The 17,550-nt window shown below is 37.9% G+C and overlaps 1 protein-coding gene across 1 annotated transcript; it reads right to left on the bottom strand.

Moving 5' to 3' along the window:
• Window positions 1-997: 997 nt before the first annotated feature.
• LOC136250476 (copine-9-like) lies at window positions 998-14,508 on the bottom strand. Its single transcript, XM_066042682.1, has 14 exons — window positions 14,217-14,508; window positions 13,301-13,490; window positions 11,440-11,555; window positions 11,154-11,248; window positions 10,275-10,361; window positions 10,149-10,211; window positions 8,889-8,990; window positions 8,642-8,720; window positions 3,524-3,580; window positions 3,157-3,330; window positions 2,022-2,168; window positions 1,690-1,800; window positions 1,419-1,538; window positions 998-1,367 (listed from the first exon to the last, which is right to left on the bottom strand). Exons 1-14 carry the CDS (start codon window positions 14,421-14,423, stop codon window positions 1,071-1,073), a joined length of 1,845 nt encoding a protein of 614 aa, XP_065898754.1. The 5' UTR covers window positions 14,424-14,508; the 3' UTR covers window positions 998-1,070.
• Between the last annotated feature and the right edge of the window lie 3,042 nt (window positions 14,509-17,550).

Genomic DNA, 17,550 nt, shown 5'->3' with positions numbered 1-17,550 from the left:
GTGTATGTTCTCTTGAGGCTTCATCTACAAAGGTGCTAGCCCCATCCGACTATACTTGTACTGTAAAGTTGACATGTACATGTCAGGACTGTGAAGAGCTGAAGGAATTTTTGCAAAATCCAAATGAAAAAGGTTTACAGTAATTAAGAAGAGGAAGGAGCACATTTTGCAGCAAGTGAGCTGGGCTATTGTTACGCTTGTTTTTGAGACCATTACCAAACCTCATTCACTGGTGTTGATCAAGATCAAAGGCACATATGAAGAAGCAGTCAAAAAGCAACAAAATGAACTGACTGTGTTGGCTTCTCTACGTCCCTTACTACTGTCTGAACCTCCAGCTAAAAAGAAACGTGTGAGGAATGGAACTTCTATTGTCCACTGTAAATCAAAGATGAAAGTACATCATACATAAGCATCTCTCCTGTGCCACATTGTGTGTAGTGTGAACTTGTTGATTCTTATTGCATACTTTATAACTTTTGTTTTCACTTCATAATTATGCAGTCTTATTGTACAAGTGGGTATACCTCTGTACATTTCACCTTTATAGTCTAATTGTATGTACTCTGTTACACTGTACCTACATATACCCACACTAATATCATGTTAAAAAGAAAACATTATATACACTGTAATAGTCAAGTATTTCTCACAGAGGATTTGTACTTGGGGTTTCTAATGGTTAATTATACACATTTTTTCACAAGGTTACTTACATGACTGCTCTATTAGAGTATCTTGATCTATTGGAAAAAATTTTGCTAGAAAGTTCATGTAATTATTTTTGCATACGAAAATTGTTTTGCAGCAGAAAAAAAAGCTAATTACGGTAATTCCCACCAAGCAATATAGGAGGAATTCACAAATCACTCTCCCACAAACCATGAAGTTATACACAGTGTATGAGAGAATAAATTGAATGGAAGTCTTTACTTTGCCATAGACATTATCTATGCAATTGCATATGTACATAGAGCTATAACCAATATATAAATGGTCAATGGTACTACATTATTGTTTAAATTATTTTGACAATATAAAAATGCAGTTTTACATATAATCATATAGTGTTACTGTACAGTGCTCTGAGGATATGTGTATTGTGGTGAGTTAGCATATGGTGCAGGCTGTGAAGTGAGCTGTGTAGAGCGATATACAGGGGCAGTGGTAGAATATGGTGGAGGCTGTGCTGGGTATGGTGCAGTTTGAGGGGGAGGAGGATATGGTGCTGTTACCAACTGCTGGGATGAATTCTGTTGTTGTTGTTGAAGCTGAGGAGGCCGTGACACAGGAGGATTTGGCTTGACACCTCTCTTCTTCATGTATTCAATAAACTGACCTGGGATCTCTGCCAATGTCTCTCGAGCCTGCAATAGCAAAAAGATTACATCACTGTATTATAAAACAGCTCTATGTACCAAGGAGAAATTTGCTCCCTGAGTTTTAAATAATCTCAGCGGCACAAACTGGACAATATCCCTGGCCATCTTTACATTATTTCTGTCTATCAGTGGGACATCATCAGCATCAAGTATTTCCTATAGAACACAAATGGTAGGTAGACATGTTCTATGTTGTGCCATAAAATGATAGTGTACATGCACAACCCAGTTAGAGAACTGAGTCATGCTGTAAGCACTTCTGTATTGTCAATTAATAGTTTACAATAAAGGGACAAGTCCAACTTACCATAGCAGTGAAGTCAGCTGCCCCAACTCCCACAATCACAATAGACAATGGTAGGGTGGATGCTTGTACTATTTTGTCAATTGTTCTCTCCATGTCTGTGATAATGCCATCCTGTAAATAACAGTCACAATGATTAATGGCATTAACATGTAGTGTGATGCATGGACAGTTGGTGTTTCCTTCCCAGGTCACCATTAATACAGCCTGGTAGACTGGTGCAATGCAAGTGGAAGTTAAAAAAAAAACTGTAACAGAATGTTGGTACATGTACACACACTCAAGGATGCGAGTACACCCCCCCTCCCTCCCTCCCTCCACACACACATACTTACAGTAATGATCAGTAAAATTTGGTAGTGTTGATGATTCTGTCCAGCATGTGTGGCATACTCCATAGTCTTGTCCATTATTATAGAAAAGTTTGTTGGTCCATACAACTCCACATTGTTCAAAGTGTAGTGGTAAGCATCCAGTATGCCCTATGTTACAAAATGATAGTAAAATGAACCTCTTTTCCAAGTCATCTCTACTAGAAGAGTTAAACAGCACATGTTCTACCAACATCTTTTTGTTGTATTTAAACAACTTATACCGTATGCAAAGATATTTGAGGTACAAAATTATTTCCGATGAATGATATTGAGGATAGTAGTGGCTTTAAATTGATTTCCAGGATACAAAAGAATTGTGGACAGGTAAACAACCAGCATTGGTATGAGCACAGCATTATACAAAGGAATTTGTAAATATAAATTGTTTGACTTGTAGAAAAGGAAATTTTGTTGGTCAACATCATAGCACACAAAACACCAATACATGACCGCATCTGTGAACCCGACACAATTACACATTTTTCGAATTCCTGTTTATTAAATATTATAATCTACTTCGTGTTTTGGAAAACTTTCAGCCTGATACAGAAATAACTTCGGGAGTTACAGCCCTACAAAGTAGCAACAACAGAAACATCGATTTGTACAGAAGTAAGAGGGGGGGAAGGTGCTTACCAAAATAGTTGTACTTACAAGCAAAATGACACATGGAGTTGAAATTTGCACCATTGTGTTCGCCATGAGTAGGGGAATTGATTAATGGGTAAGGTTTTCCTAGTATCACCTTTCTTCATTACAGACAATGGAAAAATCAGTGAAGAAAGATTGATGCATACTATCATTTCAATGTGACGTAAACAAACACCCATAACTTCCGTATCCTTGTGTCTACTGCAACTAAACAAAGATTTTCGAGCTCCCCTTGAGTAGGCAAACAAGATGATATCCAGGTTTTATTGTTAACCTCTTTCTTGACTAAGAACAAAACATTTTTAAAAATTATGAATTTTCTTTAATAATTATATGGAAGCATTTCACTCATTGTATTCTGCTTTATACTGTAAATTTAGGCTTGTGTGATTGTGTCAAGTTTTTGCAGATCTGGTCACATATACTCTAATAGAGCATACATTACCTGGACACCTCTCACTTCCGGTTGGTTGAAATTGAAGTTGAGAGGGAAGCAGTGAGACACACCTCCAAACTGAGGTGACTTGGCACCAAATCCAAACGCAGGGAACATTTGATCAGAATCATAATCAGCTAATATGGTGGCCACTGACTTGATGGCTGACACATAATCATTGTCCTGTAAAACAAGTGTGTGTTCTATTAGAGTGTTTTGACAGTATGTATGCCACTGTAAGAATACAATTTTATAAAAGTGGAACCCCTTAAAATGGACACTATGGGACTACTTTATTTGATGAAATTCTACTGTTATAAGAAGATTGTCTGAGGTTGATGGGCATCTTTTTTTATACGTTTTCATTTATACATACCTTGTAAGGAGTGTTATAGTGTAGTGAGTTAGGGTTGGCAGGTTTACCATTGGAGCCCTATATAAACAAAATAACACAATTCAATAAAATTTCATATATTATGGGATCAAGACACACGGTAGTGTGTCGTGCGGCCCAAGAAGCCGGCGCGCCACACCGTGAGTATATTGACAGGAAGAACGAAAACGTCATTTTCACACCTTTGTATCTCGGTGATCACTTATCTGATTGGAACCAAATTTGCTACACAGTTGCCCGCCAACCAAGGGAGTCTACATTCCAAATTTGAAGGAAATCGCTCCAGCCATTTCCGAGATACGAGCTGCCAAAGTTTCGTTTTATTTTCTTTGTTTTTTTTTCTTCTTCTTCGTCTTTTCGCACACTTGCAAAAATTGCTATAACAAGCAAACGCGTACTCCGATCGCCTTGAAATTTGGCACACAGAAAGGGAGTCCAAAGGCGAATCCTAGCATCAACTTTGGTACAAATCCGATGAATGGTTCAGGAGTTATGCCCGATTATTCGCGTAAAACAAGATCGATTTGTTGTCACGCCTACAGGGTAAACCGCTTCATGGAATGAGTTGAAAATTGCTATGTAGATGGAGTAACCATCATAGGAGTGCCTTTTGGTGATTTGAAAGGAATCGAGATAAAGACCACGGAGATATGACACAAAACCCAACCTGTGTCACAATTACGCGATCGATTTTTATGAATAAAAAGTATTAGTTTTCACGCCTACTAGGCAAACCGCTTAGAGCAATGAGCTGAAAATCGGTGTATAGCTGGAATAATCTTCATAGAAAGTCCTTCCAGTAGTACAGAAGAATCGGATTACAAACCACTGAGTTATGATTCGAAAGCCAACTCCTTGTAGCAAATGCGAGATCGAGATACTCTAATAGAACAGTCACCCTAATAGAGCATTCGGCTAATTTATTTACTCCATTATAGAATTTTATTACATCACAAGTTATTCTGTAGGGAGTTCAGCTGCAAACAGTTAATCTTATAGACAGTTCAGCAAGAAGACAGTCACCATGTGGAGAGTTAAGCAAATATACCACTATAGAGATTCAGAACATTACGAGTCACACTGAAGAAAGTTCAGCTATAAACAAGTCATGCACTGTGTAGAGAATTCAGCTACAATTAAGTCACTCTCTAGAGAATTCAGTTACACAGAATTCTGCTACACACAAGATACTGTGGAGAGAGTTCAGCTACAAACAAATTACCCTTTAGAGTGATCAGCTACAAACAAAACACTTTGCAGGGTGTTCAACTGCAACAAATCAATTACCTTTAGAGCGATCAGCAATGAACAAATCAACACAAATCTACCTGTAGAGAGATCAGCTAGAAACAAATCACCCTGAAGAGAGTTCAGCTACAAAAAATCACCCTGTAGAGACATCAGCTAGAAACTAGACACAATGTAAGGAGTTCAGCTACAAGCAATCACCCTGTAGAGAGTTCAGCTAAAACAAATCAACCTGCAGAGAGATCAGCTACAAACAAATCACCTTATAGAGAGTTCAGCTACAAACAGATTACCTGTAGAGAGATCGGCTACAAACAAATCAACCTGCAGAGAGATCAGCTATATACACACAAATCAACTTGTAGAGAGATCAGCTACAAACAAATCACCCTGTAGAGAGATCAGCTACAAACTAGACACAAAGTAAGGAGTTCAGCTACAAGCAAATTACCCTGTAGAGAGTTCATCTACAAACAAATCAACCTGTAGAACAATCAGCTAGAAACAAATCACCCTGAAGAGAGGTCAGCTACAAAAAATCACCCTGTAGAGAGATCAGCTAGAAACAAATCACCCTGAAGAGAGGTCAGCTACAAAAAAATCACCCTGTAGAGAGATCAGCTACAAACAAATTTCCCTGTAGAGAGATCGGCTACAAACAAATCAACCTGCAGAGAGATCAGCTACACACAAATCAACTTGTAGAGAGTTCAGCTACAAACAAATTACCCTGTAGAGAGATCGGCTACAAACAAATCAGCCTGTAGAGAGTTCAGCTAAAACAAATCAACCTGCAGAGAGATCAACTACAAACAAATCACCTTATAGAGAGTTCAGCTACAAACAAATCTCCCTGTAGAGAGATCAGCTAGAAGAAGTTACCTTGTAGAGAGTTCAGCTTCAAACAAATCACCCTGTAGAAAGATCAGCTAGAAGAGGTCACCTTGTAGAGAGTTCAGTTACAAAAAAACCACCATGTAGAGAGCTCAGCTACAAACTAGTGACCTTGTAGAGACATCAGCTAGAAGAAGTTATCTTGTAGAGAGTTCAGCTACAAAGAAACCATTCTTTAAAGAGCTCAGCTGCAAACAAACCACCTGTACAGAATTCAGCTACAAATAAATCACCCTGTAGAAAGATGAGCTAGAAAAAGTTACCTTGTAGAGAGTTCAGTTACAAAGAAACCACCATGTAGAGAATTCAGCTACAAACTAGTGACCCTGTAAAGACATCAGCTAGAAGAAGTTACCTTGAGAAAGTTCAACTACAAAGAAACCATCATGTAGAGAGTTCAGCTACAAACAAATCTACCTGTAGAGAGATCAGCTAGAAGAAGTTACCTTGTAGAGAGTTCAGCTTCAAACAAATCACCCTGTAGAAAGATCAGCTAGAAGAGGTCACCTTGTAGAGAGTTCAGTTACAAACAAACCACCATGTAGAGAGCTCAGCCACAAACTAGTGACATTGTAGAGACATCAGCTAGAAGAAGTTACCTTGTAGAGAGTTCAGCTACAAAGAAACCATTCTTTAAAGAGCTCAGCTGCAAACAAACCACCTGTACAGAATTCAGCTACAAATAAATCACCCTGTAGAAAGATGAGCTAGAAAAAGTTACCTTGTAGAGAGTTCAGTTACAAAGAAACCACCATGTAGAGAATTCAGCTACAAACTAGTGACCCTGTAAAGACATCAGCTAGAAGAAGTTACCTTGAGAGAGTTCAGCTACAAAGAAACCATTATTTAAAGAGCTCAGCTGCAAACAAATCACCTATACAGAATTCAGCTACAAACAAATCACCATGTAGAGAGATCAGCTAGAAGAAGTTAACTTGTAGAGAGTTCAGCTACAAAGAAACCATCATTTAGAGAGTTCATCTTCAAACAAATCACCTATAGAGAGTTCAGCTACAAACAAATCTCCCTGTAGAGAGATCAGCTAGAAGAAGTTACCTTGTAGATCGTTCAGCTACAAACAAATCACCCTGTAGAGAGATCAGCTAGAAGAAGTTACCTTGTAGAGAGTTCAGCAACAAAGAAACCACCATGTAGAGAGTTCAGCTGCAAAGAAATCACCCTGTAAAAATTCTGCCACGAACAAATTGCCCTGTAGAAAGATCAGTTAGAAGAAGTTACCTTGTAGAGAGTTCAGCTACAAAGAAACCATTCTGTAAAGAGCTCAGCTGCAAACAAATCACCTGTACAGAATTCAGCTACAAACAAATCAACCTGCAGAGAGATCAGCTAGAAGAAGTTAACTTGTAGAGAGTTCAGCTACAAAGAAACCATCATTTTGAAAGTTCAGTTACAAACAAATCTCCCTGTAGAGAGATCAGCTAGAAGAAGTTACCTTGTAGAGAGTGAAGCTACAAACAAATCACCCTATTGAAAGATCAGCTAGAAGAAGTCACCTTGTAGAAAGTTCTGTTACAAAGAAACCACCATGTAGAGAGTTCAGCTACAAACTAGCTACCTTGTAGAGACATCAGCTAGAAAAGTTACCTTGTAGAGAGTTCAGCTACAAAGAAACCATTCTGTAAAGAGCTCAGCTGCAAACAAATCACCTGTACAGAATTCAGCTACGAACAAATCATCCTGTAGAGAGATCAGCTAGAAGAAGTTACCTTGTAGATAGTTCAGCTACAAACAAATCACCCTGTAGAGAGATCAGTTAAAAGAAATTACCTTGTAGAGTGTTCAGCTACAAAGAAACCATCATGTAGAGAGTTCAGCTGCAAAGAAATCACCCTGTAGAAAATTCTGCCAGAAACAAATTGCCCTGTAGAAAGATCAGTTAGAAGAAGTTACCTTTTAGAGAGTTCAGCTACTAAGAAACCACCTGTACAGAATTCAGCTACAAACAAATCACCTGTACAGAATTCAGCTACAAACAAATCACCTGTAGAGAGTTCAGCTACAAACAAATCTCCCTGTAGAGAGATCAGCTAGAAGAAGTTACTTTGTAGATAGTTCAGCTACAAACAAATCACCCTGTAGAAAGATCAGTTAGAAGAAGTTACTTTGTAGAGAGTTTAGCTACAAAGAAACCATTCTGTAAAGAGCTCAGCTGCAAACAAATCACCTGTAAAGAATTCAGCTACAAACAAATCACCCTGTAGAGAGATCAGCTAGAAGAAGTTACCTTGTAGATAGTTCAGCTACAAAAAATCTCCCTGTAGAGAGATCAGCTAGAAGAAATTACCTTGTAGAGAGTTCAGCTACAAAGAAACTATCATGTAGAGAGTTCAGCTGCAAAGAAATCACCACTGTCCAAATTTCAAAGCAATAGCTCTTTCCAATCTGAAGTTATCAATTGTCAAAGTTGGCAAATTGGATGTGTGTGGAAGACCCCTTTTCGCAAATCCGATCACATATATAATTTGTACATTTACTGATAAAATATTTAAAGTACATCTACTTCATCTTTTCGTCTTCCTGTAGTAAAGAAAAAAAACATAAGTTAAAAAAGTCCCAAAGCTGGCCATAGGCCGGCTTTGGGGTATACAAATACAAAAAGAAATGAAATCTAATCCAAAACAGCCAAGCTGTAAAAAAAGTGTGCGGCCCTCAGAAAGGCTATGGTGAAAAAAGATGTGAAATCCAAGGTGGCGGCCAAGAAATGGCTGTGATGGTAGGTTAATGGTAAAAATTTTAATAACGACAATTCAGGTGAATTTTTGTGCCGCTTCACAAAATTTACCTGAATTGTCATTATTAAAAATTTTACCATTAACCTACCATCACAGCCATTTCTTGGCCGCCACCTTGGATTTCACATCTTTTTTCACCATAGCCTTTCTGAGGGCCGCACACTTTTTTTACAGCTTGGCTGTTTTGGATTAGATAAACTCTTACAGTAAAGTCAATAGCCACAATGAGGTTTATTTCACATCCACCTCTCAAGTAGTCCACAAAACTATATGATGGAGTTGCCCTACAAATATATAAAATTGCACACATCCAAAACATCAATCCTGCATCATAGAATAAAATATTGGTCACTACTAATTCTGAAAATAAAAATCATAAATTTTTGTTTCATATTAAAAGTACTACTCCTTCCCCAAATTCACTTGCTACAGAGTGTTTACTATCTGCTTACCTCACGTGATGGAAATACAGAATTCCAGAGTTTTGATACTTGTAACCTTTCTTGGCCTTTTTGTGAGGATGAATCATCTGTAACTGAGTAATGTTACCTCCTCTGTGATAATAGAACAACAACAGTTCATCATCAGTTGTGAGGATCACATTATATGCAATTGGTACATGTGAATTTGACAATCAAAGTTACAATTCCACCAATACAAGATATTTCTGATGGTTAATATTTTCTTCAAGTAGATCTTTTTTTAAATGTAGCTGACCAATAGGCTTTATTCAATAGTACTACTACTGTAAACTATCCGTGTGATCATCACATGCTGTAGGTGTTATGTCTTCTGTTATATCCTTACAATAGCACTACAGGTGTTGGGTAATCACCATTATAGCAAAGTATTTCAAAAGTAAGACAAGGCTATTGAATATTGCACAAGAGTGTAAGGATGTGACAATATTATAGTATGAGCAACCTTGCAACACAATCATTTCTTGCAAATACACACAGCCCATAGCCAAAACTGTATAACCTTTATAATATAAGTGTCATATACAATAGTGTCATGAGTGAACTACCTACTTAAATCTTAACACAACTTTCTTTATGCAAACAGATTTAGGCCAACACCCCTGAGTGCCATATTTTTTCTGAACTTGGGATACAAACAAAACCGGAGATTACACAATGATTACACAAATAGTTACGAAATGATCAGACTGAGTAATAGTAGAGCAACTAAGCGACAAATTTTAATGAAATCATTCATTTAAGAGCACCTAAATTTCTGTGGAAGTTGCGTAGATCATTTGAGATACGTTGCCTTTAGGTATGTTTGGAAACTATTAAACTGCACTTCTAATGGAGCCAATATTTCAGTACAAAAAGTACAGACACAATCCAATAGAAACAATATATCGTACAACTATGGCTTTGAATACCTTTACCCTCTGTAACGACCTAGATGGACACCTCTCTTGATCAGCTTTGGATGTGACCATCCCTTGCTTGCCTACGTAGATGCAAAGTCCCAGCAAATTTACTATCGAGCACTTTTATGACTTCCCCAATATTTTTGATTGTCAGGTTCTTTGAGCATAATATGATTAGCAATTTTAATGGCACCATATCTAATATGAAATAGCATGAATCAAGCAAATTATTATACCAAGTTTAGTGCTTTATCAATCACGGTATACCAATAATCATAGTACCAACACAATACGAATGTACAAAAATACAAGCAGCAAAATATCACAGTACCTTTCCATTGTAATGTCACGCAAAGTACAAGTGTTCTTGCCAATCAGTTCATGGTTCCCTGACCTGGTAACCAACAGGACAAATAATATCATTAACAACACCATCATCAGATCTGTCCTTGCTAACCTGTTCCAGTCATACACACTCAACTGTAATGTTCTGTCCCAGTCCCCACTACATAACTTCTGCATAGTTATATCAAACTCTCTCCAACTATACATAAGAGAGGATTTCCAATAGAAAAGATGTCCAATTTCTTGTGTGCTTATTATATTCATGTTGTATGCATAACTATAACTATAAACTGAATGAGGCCATATAAAGTACACCTTATAGCTATATTATGGATCAACTTGACATGGTCACTATAGCAACATGCATGGTCTCATTAACGAGGTCATAAACTACAATTTGGCTACATTTGGGACTTGCTGGTTTTACTGAAGACATGAGATATACCATACATTCACATATGGTACACTGTTATAATAAATGACTATTAAGATGGTGACTACTGTAGAGCTGGGCGATATACCATGTTAGTAATCTGTGATATTTAAGTCACAATGGTTTTAATACCGCCATACCGTTTGGGCACTATGGCCTCCCTGTGGGCTTGTTTCATCCCATGTTTAGAAGGTAACCAGACATGTGACAATGTTTGTAGGCAGGTGCTGATGTAGTCAGCTAACCAAACTATGTAAACAAGTTTGTTTATGGTATTTTGTACCTGAGGTTTGCTGACCTACCATTGGTATTTGGTGCTTTGTTGAGGTAAATGGCAGTTACTTTAATACTAATGCTTTTACATTAATTCTGTGATACTTTTTATGGAAGGTATACCGTTTGCTATTTTTCAATACCGCCCAGCACTAGTGACTAGGTTGATCACTATACCATAAGTAACTTCTCGTACCATTTATTGCACATTGACATGGACATATAGTGAACATCACTTGGTTAGGGGCTCACAAGAGATAAGGAACACTGATACACTAAACACACCTGGGATTTAGTGTCTTCATGATGGGTTGGCTCCGATAGACAACAGTGAACACTCCTCCCTCTTGTGCCTTAGCTATCTCCACAAACGGATCAGACTGTGGATGAGATAACATGTAATAAAGCATCCCTGCAATATCATATTACACTCCCTAAACACTATGGGTAGTCACAAGCTAGTCTAGACTTTAACACCAACAGGAAATTGTAACCCTGTAACTCAGCCCACTCAACAATAGCTAAATATGATATCACCCAAATGACACACATGCCATAGATTAGATCATACTTTCCCAAAGAAATCTTTCTTGTCCAGTTTCTTAGCATACATCTGCATGGTGATGTCAAATTTAGACTCCTCCACTTCTTCTCCATTGATGTGGATGAAACCACAAGACTGACATGCTACCGGGGAAATAATAATAATGGGTTAACTGATACTGACAGTTTCACTATAGCAAAACTAGTCCGTACTATTTCAAGGTCTTATCATCTCTTGCTATGACCTTGCCATGTTTGTATATCATGACACAGAAAAGGCCTTGTAAAATATTCTGTGTGATCAAAAAATTATTATACTTAGCCCAAACATAGAAACAGCAAAAAGAAAATTCTAAAAATGAAATGAGGAGATACTAGTTATCCAAACATTAATTCCCCCCTCAAATGTGACCAGCTGTGTGAAAACCTGTCATGTTCATAACAAAGAAATGGACTGCGAAAGGTTTCAGCCAATTATGTTGGTTGTACAGTTGCATACAATCCCTGGACTGGCCTGGTGGACTAGACTGGCAGCCCATAAACAGATGAATCCATCAAGGTATAGTGCTACATGTATATTCCTCCATGTGTCCAAAAAAAGGAACAAGGGCAGTTAAATTTTCTTCCACATCATAAACAACATCATAAACAACTAATCTTCCCTTCAGTGAATACATTCTTACTCTTCATGAACAGGCAAATCGGATAGTGTTTTGATTTGACACTCGTTTCATTGCATGCTGAAGCAATTAAAACACGTAGTTTTTACCTAGTGCATTTCAATACTGTATAGTAGGGTGTTTTCAAGGGCAACAATTTTCACAGATGAGGGGAATTTTTTGAGAATTGGTCATTATGGAAGTGGAGATGTTTACACTGGTACACCACATCGTACGTGTTTTCAAAGGGATTGAAATGTTGCAATCAGATTGTAAGTAAGAGAACTTTGATAGGTATGCTGTGGCTAAGGTTGTGGCAATATATTTCTAGAACAATGCTCGAGCCCAGTTTTTCCAATACAGTATCCCTCACACAATGTACACTAGCATTATTTGCTAACAGCATCTATTCTAGAAGATGGCACTGTTCAAACCAATAAACTCCTGGATAACATATTACCGTATACGTACAAATTTTTGAGGTACGTAGTTTTCACGGATCGACAAATCTCAGGATTTTCGTGGTTTATTTTCGAGGATCAGTCATTTTTCATTGAGGTTATCTATTAGAAAGCATAATCTTCGAGGATGAAAATTTCTCAGAAAGTCAAGCAACCGTGAAATCTGCGAAAATTACATCCCTCAAAAATTGCATGTATACAATATCTTTTTTTCACATGCTTATAATATAGTGAAAATGCATTGACTAAATATTTTGAGGGAAAAAAAAGAGTAGCAACATTTTAGCATTTGCAAACATGACGAGGTTTTTTTTTGTTCAGCCAGTTACACATTATAAAACCAATATGTAATACAGTCGCTCTTTTCTTCATGGAACTAAATTTAGTGATCTGCTAAAGTTTACATGAATGGCACAGCATATATGTACAAGGGCACAGTATATATTCAGGGGTGCAACACCTTTACAATCTGTCCATATGATTTGAAACCTGATTTGTGATTTGAAAATTCATGCACGATTGCCGTAGAATGATTACGTACTGGGTTCTGAAGGTCATATAGTTCATGATAAACACTAGTTTTGTGTCACTTGAGCTCTGCAATCCGTTTTGTAAGGGTAGTTTTCTAATTGTTTGCATTGGCAGAAATCACTCGTGATTTTTTGATTTATGACTGCTAGCTGAAGGGCAAATGTGATTGCTAGAGATGTTGTACCCTTTGAAGTATGGTGCATGCTTTAAATGCTGGAAGGATAAGTACGGTACTCACTTGATGATGTTAGTCGTTTAGTGAGCACTTTTCCAGCAGTGACCACATCAGAAAGTCTGAACTGAGCCTCTCCAATGAAGTCGTGTCTGGACAGGTCATCCACATGTTTCTTATCATCAACATCATACACTGCTACACTGAAATGTTGTACCTCTTCAAAATGGTAGTCAACCACGAATGTCTTTGCAAACTAGACAAAAAAAGAAACACGTAGCTGAGAGTGGTCACGTAGAACCATCATGGACTGCTCGTTTTCACTTCAAGTTGTCTAGCTATCGCCCTCACACACCTGAACCACACACAAAACACACCTCCTTGGTAGTCTCGCGTAGTCAGACCGCTTTTTTTCTTTTGTGTGTGCCTCTGTGTGGGCGTCTTTTTTCCCGACGCCCACACAAAATCGGAAAAAAGCGGTCTGGCTACGCGAGCCGGACTACCTAAGTCCTTGGTACATTCTCACTAACTATTATTATTATTATATAAGTACTGTGCAGAAATCTACAAAAGATTGTAACGCACAGATATTAATCATAATTACAAAACATTAGCCAAGTGCCATAAATTTAGTGAAGGAAAAAGAGTTTATATTCTTGACACTGTTTGACATTTAGGGTCTGTACATCCGATATTTGTTAGTAAATGGTTGGACATAATATGTAGGTGTATCATTGTTGGATGCGGATCCATTTCCAACTTCCATAGTAGAATTGTCGCTGGAAGAATTCAACGATTCAGTTCTGGGATTAGGTATGAAAGTTGAATTAATGACTTCACCATAAATTTGGCCTTTAACATAGAGTTTGGCACGACGAATTTTAATATGTTTTTTGTCAGTTCCGGAACAAATCAAGCTCCAACGCTCCTTTAGTAATACTTGCTCTCTTAGTTTTTCCTCTTTATTCATATCAGGTCTAACCTTCGGATTAAGGTTGTCAAAAATGACTTCGGTCCGTCCCAACTTCAACCAGCTGCTCTTCGAAGTGGCCATGACCACCTGTCCAGTGTGTTGATAGAGGACGATGAAGGGGTCACTCTTCGAAAAGACGTCCATGTCCAACAGGTCCGTACATGAGAACGACAGCTCAACTTTAGTGTTGTGAGTGGAGTAATCACCTTGTGCCATATTTCTCGTTACAATTTTTTGATATCTTATAATCTATTATTCCTGATATGTGACAGCTCTTATATACATATCAAAACTTGTGTAAGATATTCCGGATTTCCGATGGGTTACGCCCGTTTCGTATAAAATAACACCGTCCTCTAAACAAGGCGCCATAACTTCCGCGTACTTTGGTTAACGGACACGAAATTTGGTTTATCAAATTCCTTGATGAAAGGCGATTCGATTCATGTGTAAGTTCTTTGTGTAGTAACGAAGGGGAAGCTAGAAAGGAGCCTTGTACCGCAAAATTTACGTGTTCACAATGCCCATAAAAACACGTGTTTTTAAACATATTTCTATAACCTAACCTGTTTAACTATTTGTACGGTCGGAGTCTTATTAAGCATCCTTCGCTGCGTAGAATGATACCAAATTTAGCAAATTTGGTTGAGTATAACAACTTGTAAATTGGGATTTTCCCAGCGAGATAATTAAATTTTCCAATATGTTAATGTATGGAGCACGTGTTATGTCATCATCAGCAGTAAGTAATTGTCGCTATGGCGACATTTTCCCATTTGTATGGTCGGAATTGGATAGAGAAATTCAAGGGCTTTCTTTTATTGTATGGTGTGCTGCAGAAATTTTGCGAGTTAAAGGTTGTAAATTGTGACCGGATTTGCAAAAAGGTACCTTTTTCACACACAAAATTTGACCCATTTTTTGAACTTTAAAGCTTCATAACTTTTTGATCATGGCATATAATTGCTTAAATTTTTCAGTGAATCTAGCTACAGTATCTGGCTACATTGTGATGATAAGAGCAAGTTAATCAGTATAAGGAGTCACATGTTATATCGTTCTGTTTGCTGCTATGTCAAATGTGTGGAAAAGGTACCTTTTCGCAAATCCGGTCACAATTGGTGTTTTTGCGTGTAGTGTAAAATACATGTATTTTGTATTGGACAAAAAATGACAAGGAATGATGAGATTTTATGATCAGCCTGTTTTACCAAGTTGAGGTTTCAAAAAGGATATTAAACAGATTTTAGATTTATTTAATGCATAATTCTTAATTTTTAAAGGTTTAACCCAGTGTTTGAAAACTTTTAATGTTGACCACCTGAAAATGCTTGATTTGACAAATCCCATACATATGTTTTGATATGAGTCAGTTAGCATGCGAGCGCCGCCCAACTAATCAAAATGCCAGCGGCGTAAAAGGAGGTTTGCGCCCACGTGTTACCCCGAACTCTGGACTGGTGTGAGCAAGAGTTCATAATATATTTATACTGAGTATATATATTATGAACTCTTGGTGTGAGGTTATGGTATCGTACGAACCGAGGTACGAGCACTTTCAGGGAGGTAGGTCATGACGAGTGAACGCGTAATGATATTGCGCAAGTAGCTAGCTACTAAAAAATTTCGCGTGAGCTGAATAGTTTCTGTACAAAAAGTAGAGGAAGGGGCGCGATACATATTTATTTATTAATGCTTTACAGCACAAGTGCTGAAGGTCTGTAGGACACCTGGTCCTATAGCCTGCTCAAAGACTTTAGTTACTTAAGATGTGTTTGAAAAGTTGGAGAAAGGAGAAAAAATCCATGGCTGGACCTAGGTAGCCTCGAACCTGCAGCCATCCAATTTACGCTCGAACGCTTACAGGAGTCTACCAGGTGGTCAGGATGTTTTTTCCTTGTTATTTTCATGTAATTATATCCATAGGAATTCTAGAGAGTAACTCATTATCTCTAAGTACCCCAAGTAGAACCAAATGGACACTAGTTTATTTATTAATGCTTTACAGCACAAGTGCTGAAGGTCTGCATATTTTGCTGTTTGCAAACACTGCTGGACAGACACTATAGTAATTGCTTATTTGATTTTGTATAGTAATTAGAATAGCTAAGTACATAATAATTATTAACTTTGTTTATGGATGTACAGGCATAAGCCTTTATCCTTAAAATACAAATACAAAATAAAAACGCTGCCTTATGGAGTATTTTTTTTTTTTTTTGCGCACATGAATAGCTATATGCCTATATCCCATGCATGGCTACATACATTAGACATAAAATCAGAGTCTCCGAATGAACTAAGTCCGGAGTAATTAGACTTACCGAGGGGTCACCAACTGATTCAAAATCTCGTACACCTTCAGTGAAATCCTGCCTGAAATACGAATTATCTTATGTTGTAATTCTGATTCTATACTCGTTCTGGTACCATAGCTTACACTCAACTGCTCCTGCACCTCGTCCTGCACAAAATTAAGAATGAAATCTGATGTTCCGCTCCGCTTCGGATTTGTATTAATCAAGTTGTGGAAGCCGCACAAAACCAGGAGATGTGGGAAAGAAGCCGTACAAAACCAGGAGATCTATAGAATCCATGAAAACTGTTCAAAAGTAAGAATGAAATCCGATATTCCGCTCCGTCTCGGATTTGTATTAAGCGAGTTGTGGAAGCCAAACAAAACCAGGAGTTGTGTGAAGAAGCCACACAAAACCAGGAGAGAATCTATGCTAACTGTTCAAAAGTAAGAATTAAATCCGATGTTCCACTCCGTTTCGGATTTGTATTAAGCAAGTTGTGGAAGCCAAACAAAACCAGGAGCTGTGGGAAAGAAGCAGTACAAACCAGGAGATCTATAGAATCCATGCAAACTGTTCAAAAGTAAGAATGAAATCCGACGTTCCGCTCCGTTTCGGATTTGTATTAAGAGAGTTGTGGAAGACAAACAAAACCAGGAGTTGTGGGAAGAAGCCACAGTAAACCAGGAGAGAATCCATGCAAACTGCTCAAAAGTAAGAATTAAATCTACTGTTCCGCTTCACTTTGGATTTGTATTAAGCGAGTTGTGGAAGCCAAACAAAACCAGGAGCCGTGGGGAAAAAAGCCATGCACACTGCTCCTGCACAAAAATAAGAATGAAATCCGATGATTCACTCCGCTTCGGATTTACTTAGCAAACTACAAACTTACTTAGCAACACAAACTTCATAAACTTAGTAACACCGGGCAGCAACTACAAAAGCAACTTAAGCATACAGGTGCTCCTGGTTTTGAGAGGTTTTGTACGGGATTTCCCCTGAATGATTGGCCTTGTTTCCTGGTTTATAGGGCTTCAGCTGCGAGT

The sequence above is a fragment of the Dysidea avara genome, chromosome 3 (assembly GCF_963678975.1).
Source record: "Dysidea avara chromosome 3, odDysAvar1.4, whole genome shotgun sequence".
Taxonomy (NCBI): Eukaryota; Metazoa; Porifera; class Demospongiae; order Dictyoceratida; family Dysideidae; genus Dysidea; species Dysidea avara.
Note: the sequence above shows the minus strand (reverse complement) of the source record. Positions and strands in the feature narration are given on the sequence as shown.

Bases quoted from the DNA above. Each gene is read 5' to 3' on its own strand.
- LOC136250476 (XM_066042682.1), bottom strand. From the start codon at position 14,423: ATGGCACAAGGTGATTACTCCACTCACAACACTAAAGTTGAGCTGTCG. The intron at 11,249-11,439 runs GTATGATCTAAT...TCTCATCCACAG, and splicing joins AGAAAGATTTCTTTGGGAAA to TCTGATCCGTTTGTGGAGAT. The intron at 1,801-2,021 runs GTAAGTATGTGT...TGTTATTTACAG, and splicing joins AAATTTTACTGATCATTACT to GATGGCATTATCACAGACAT.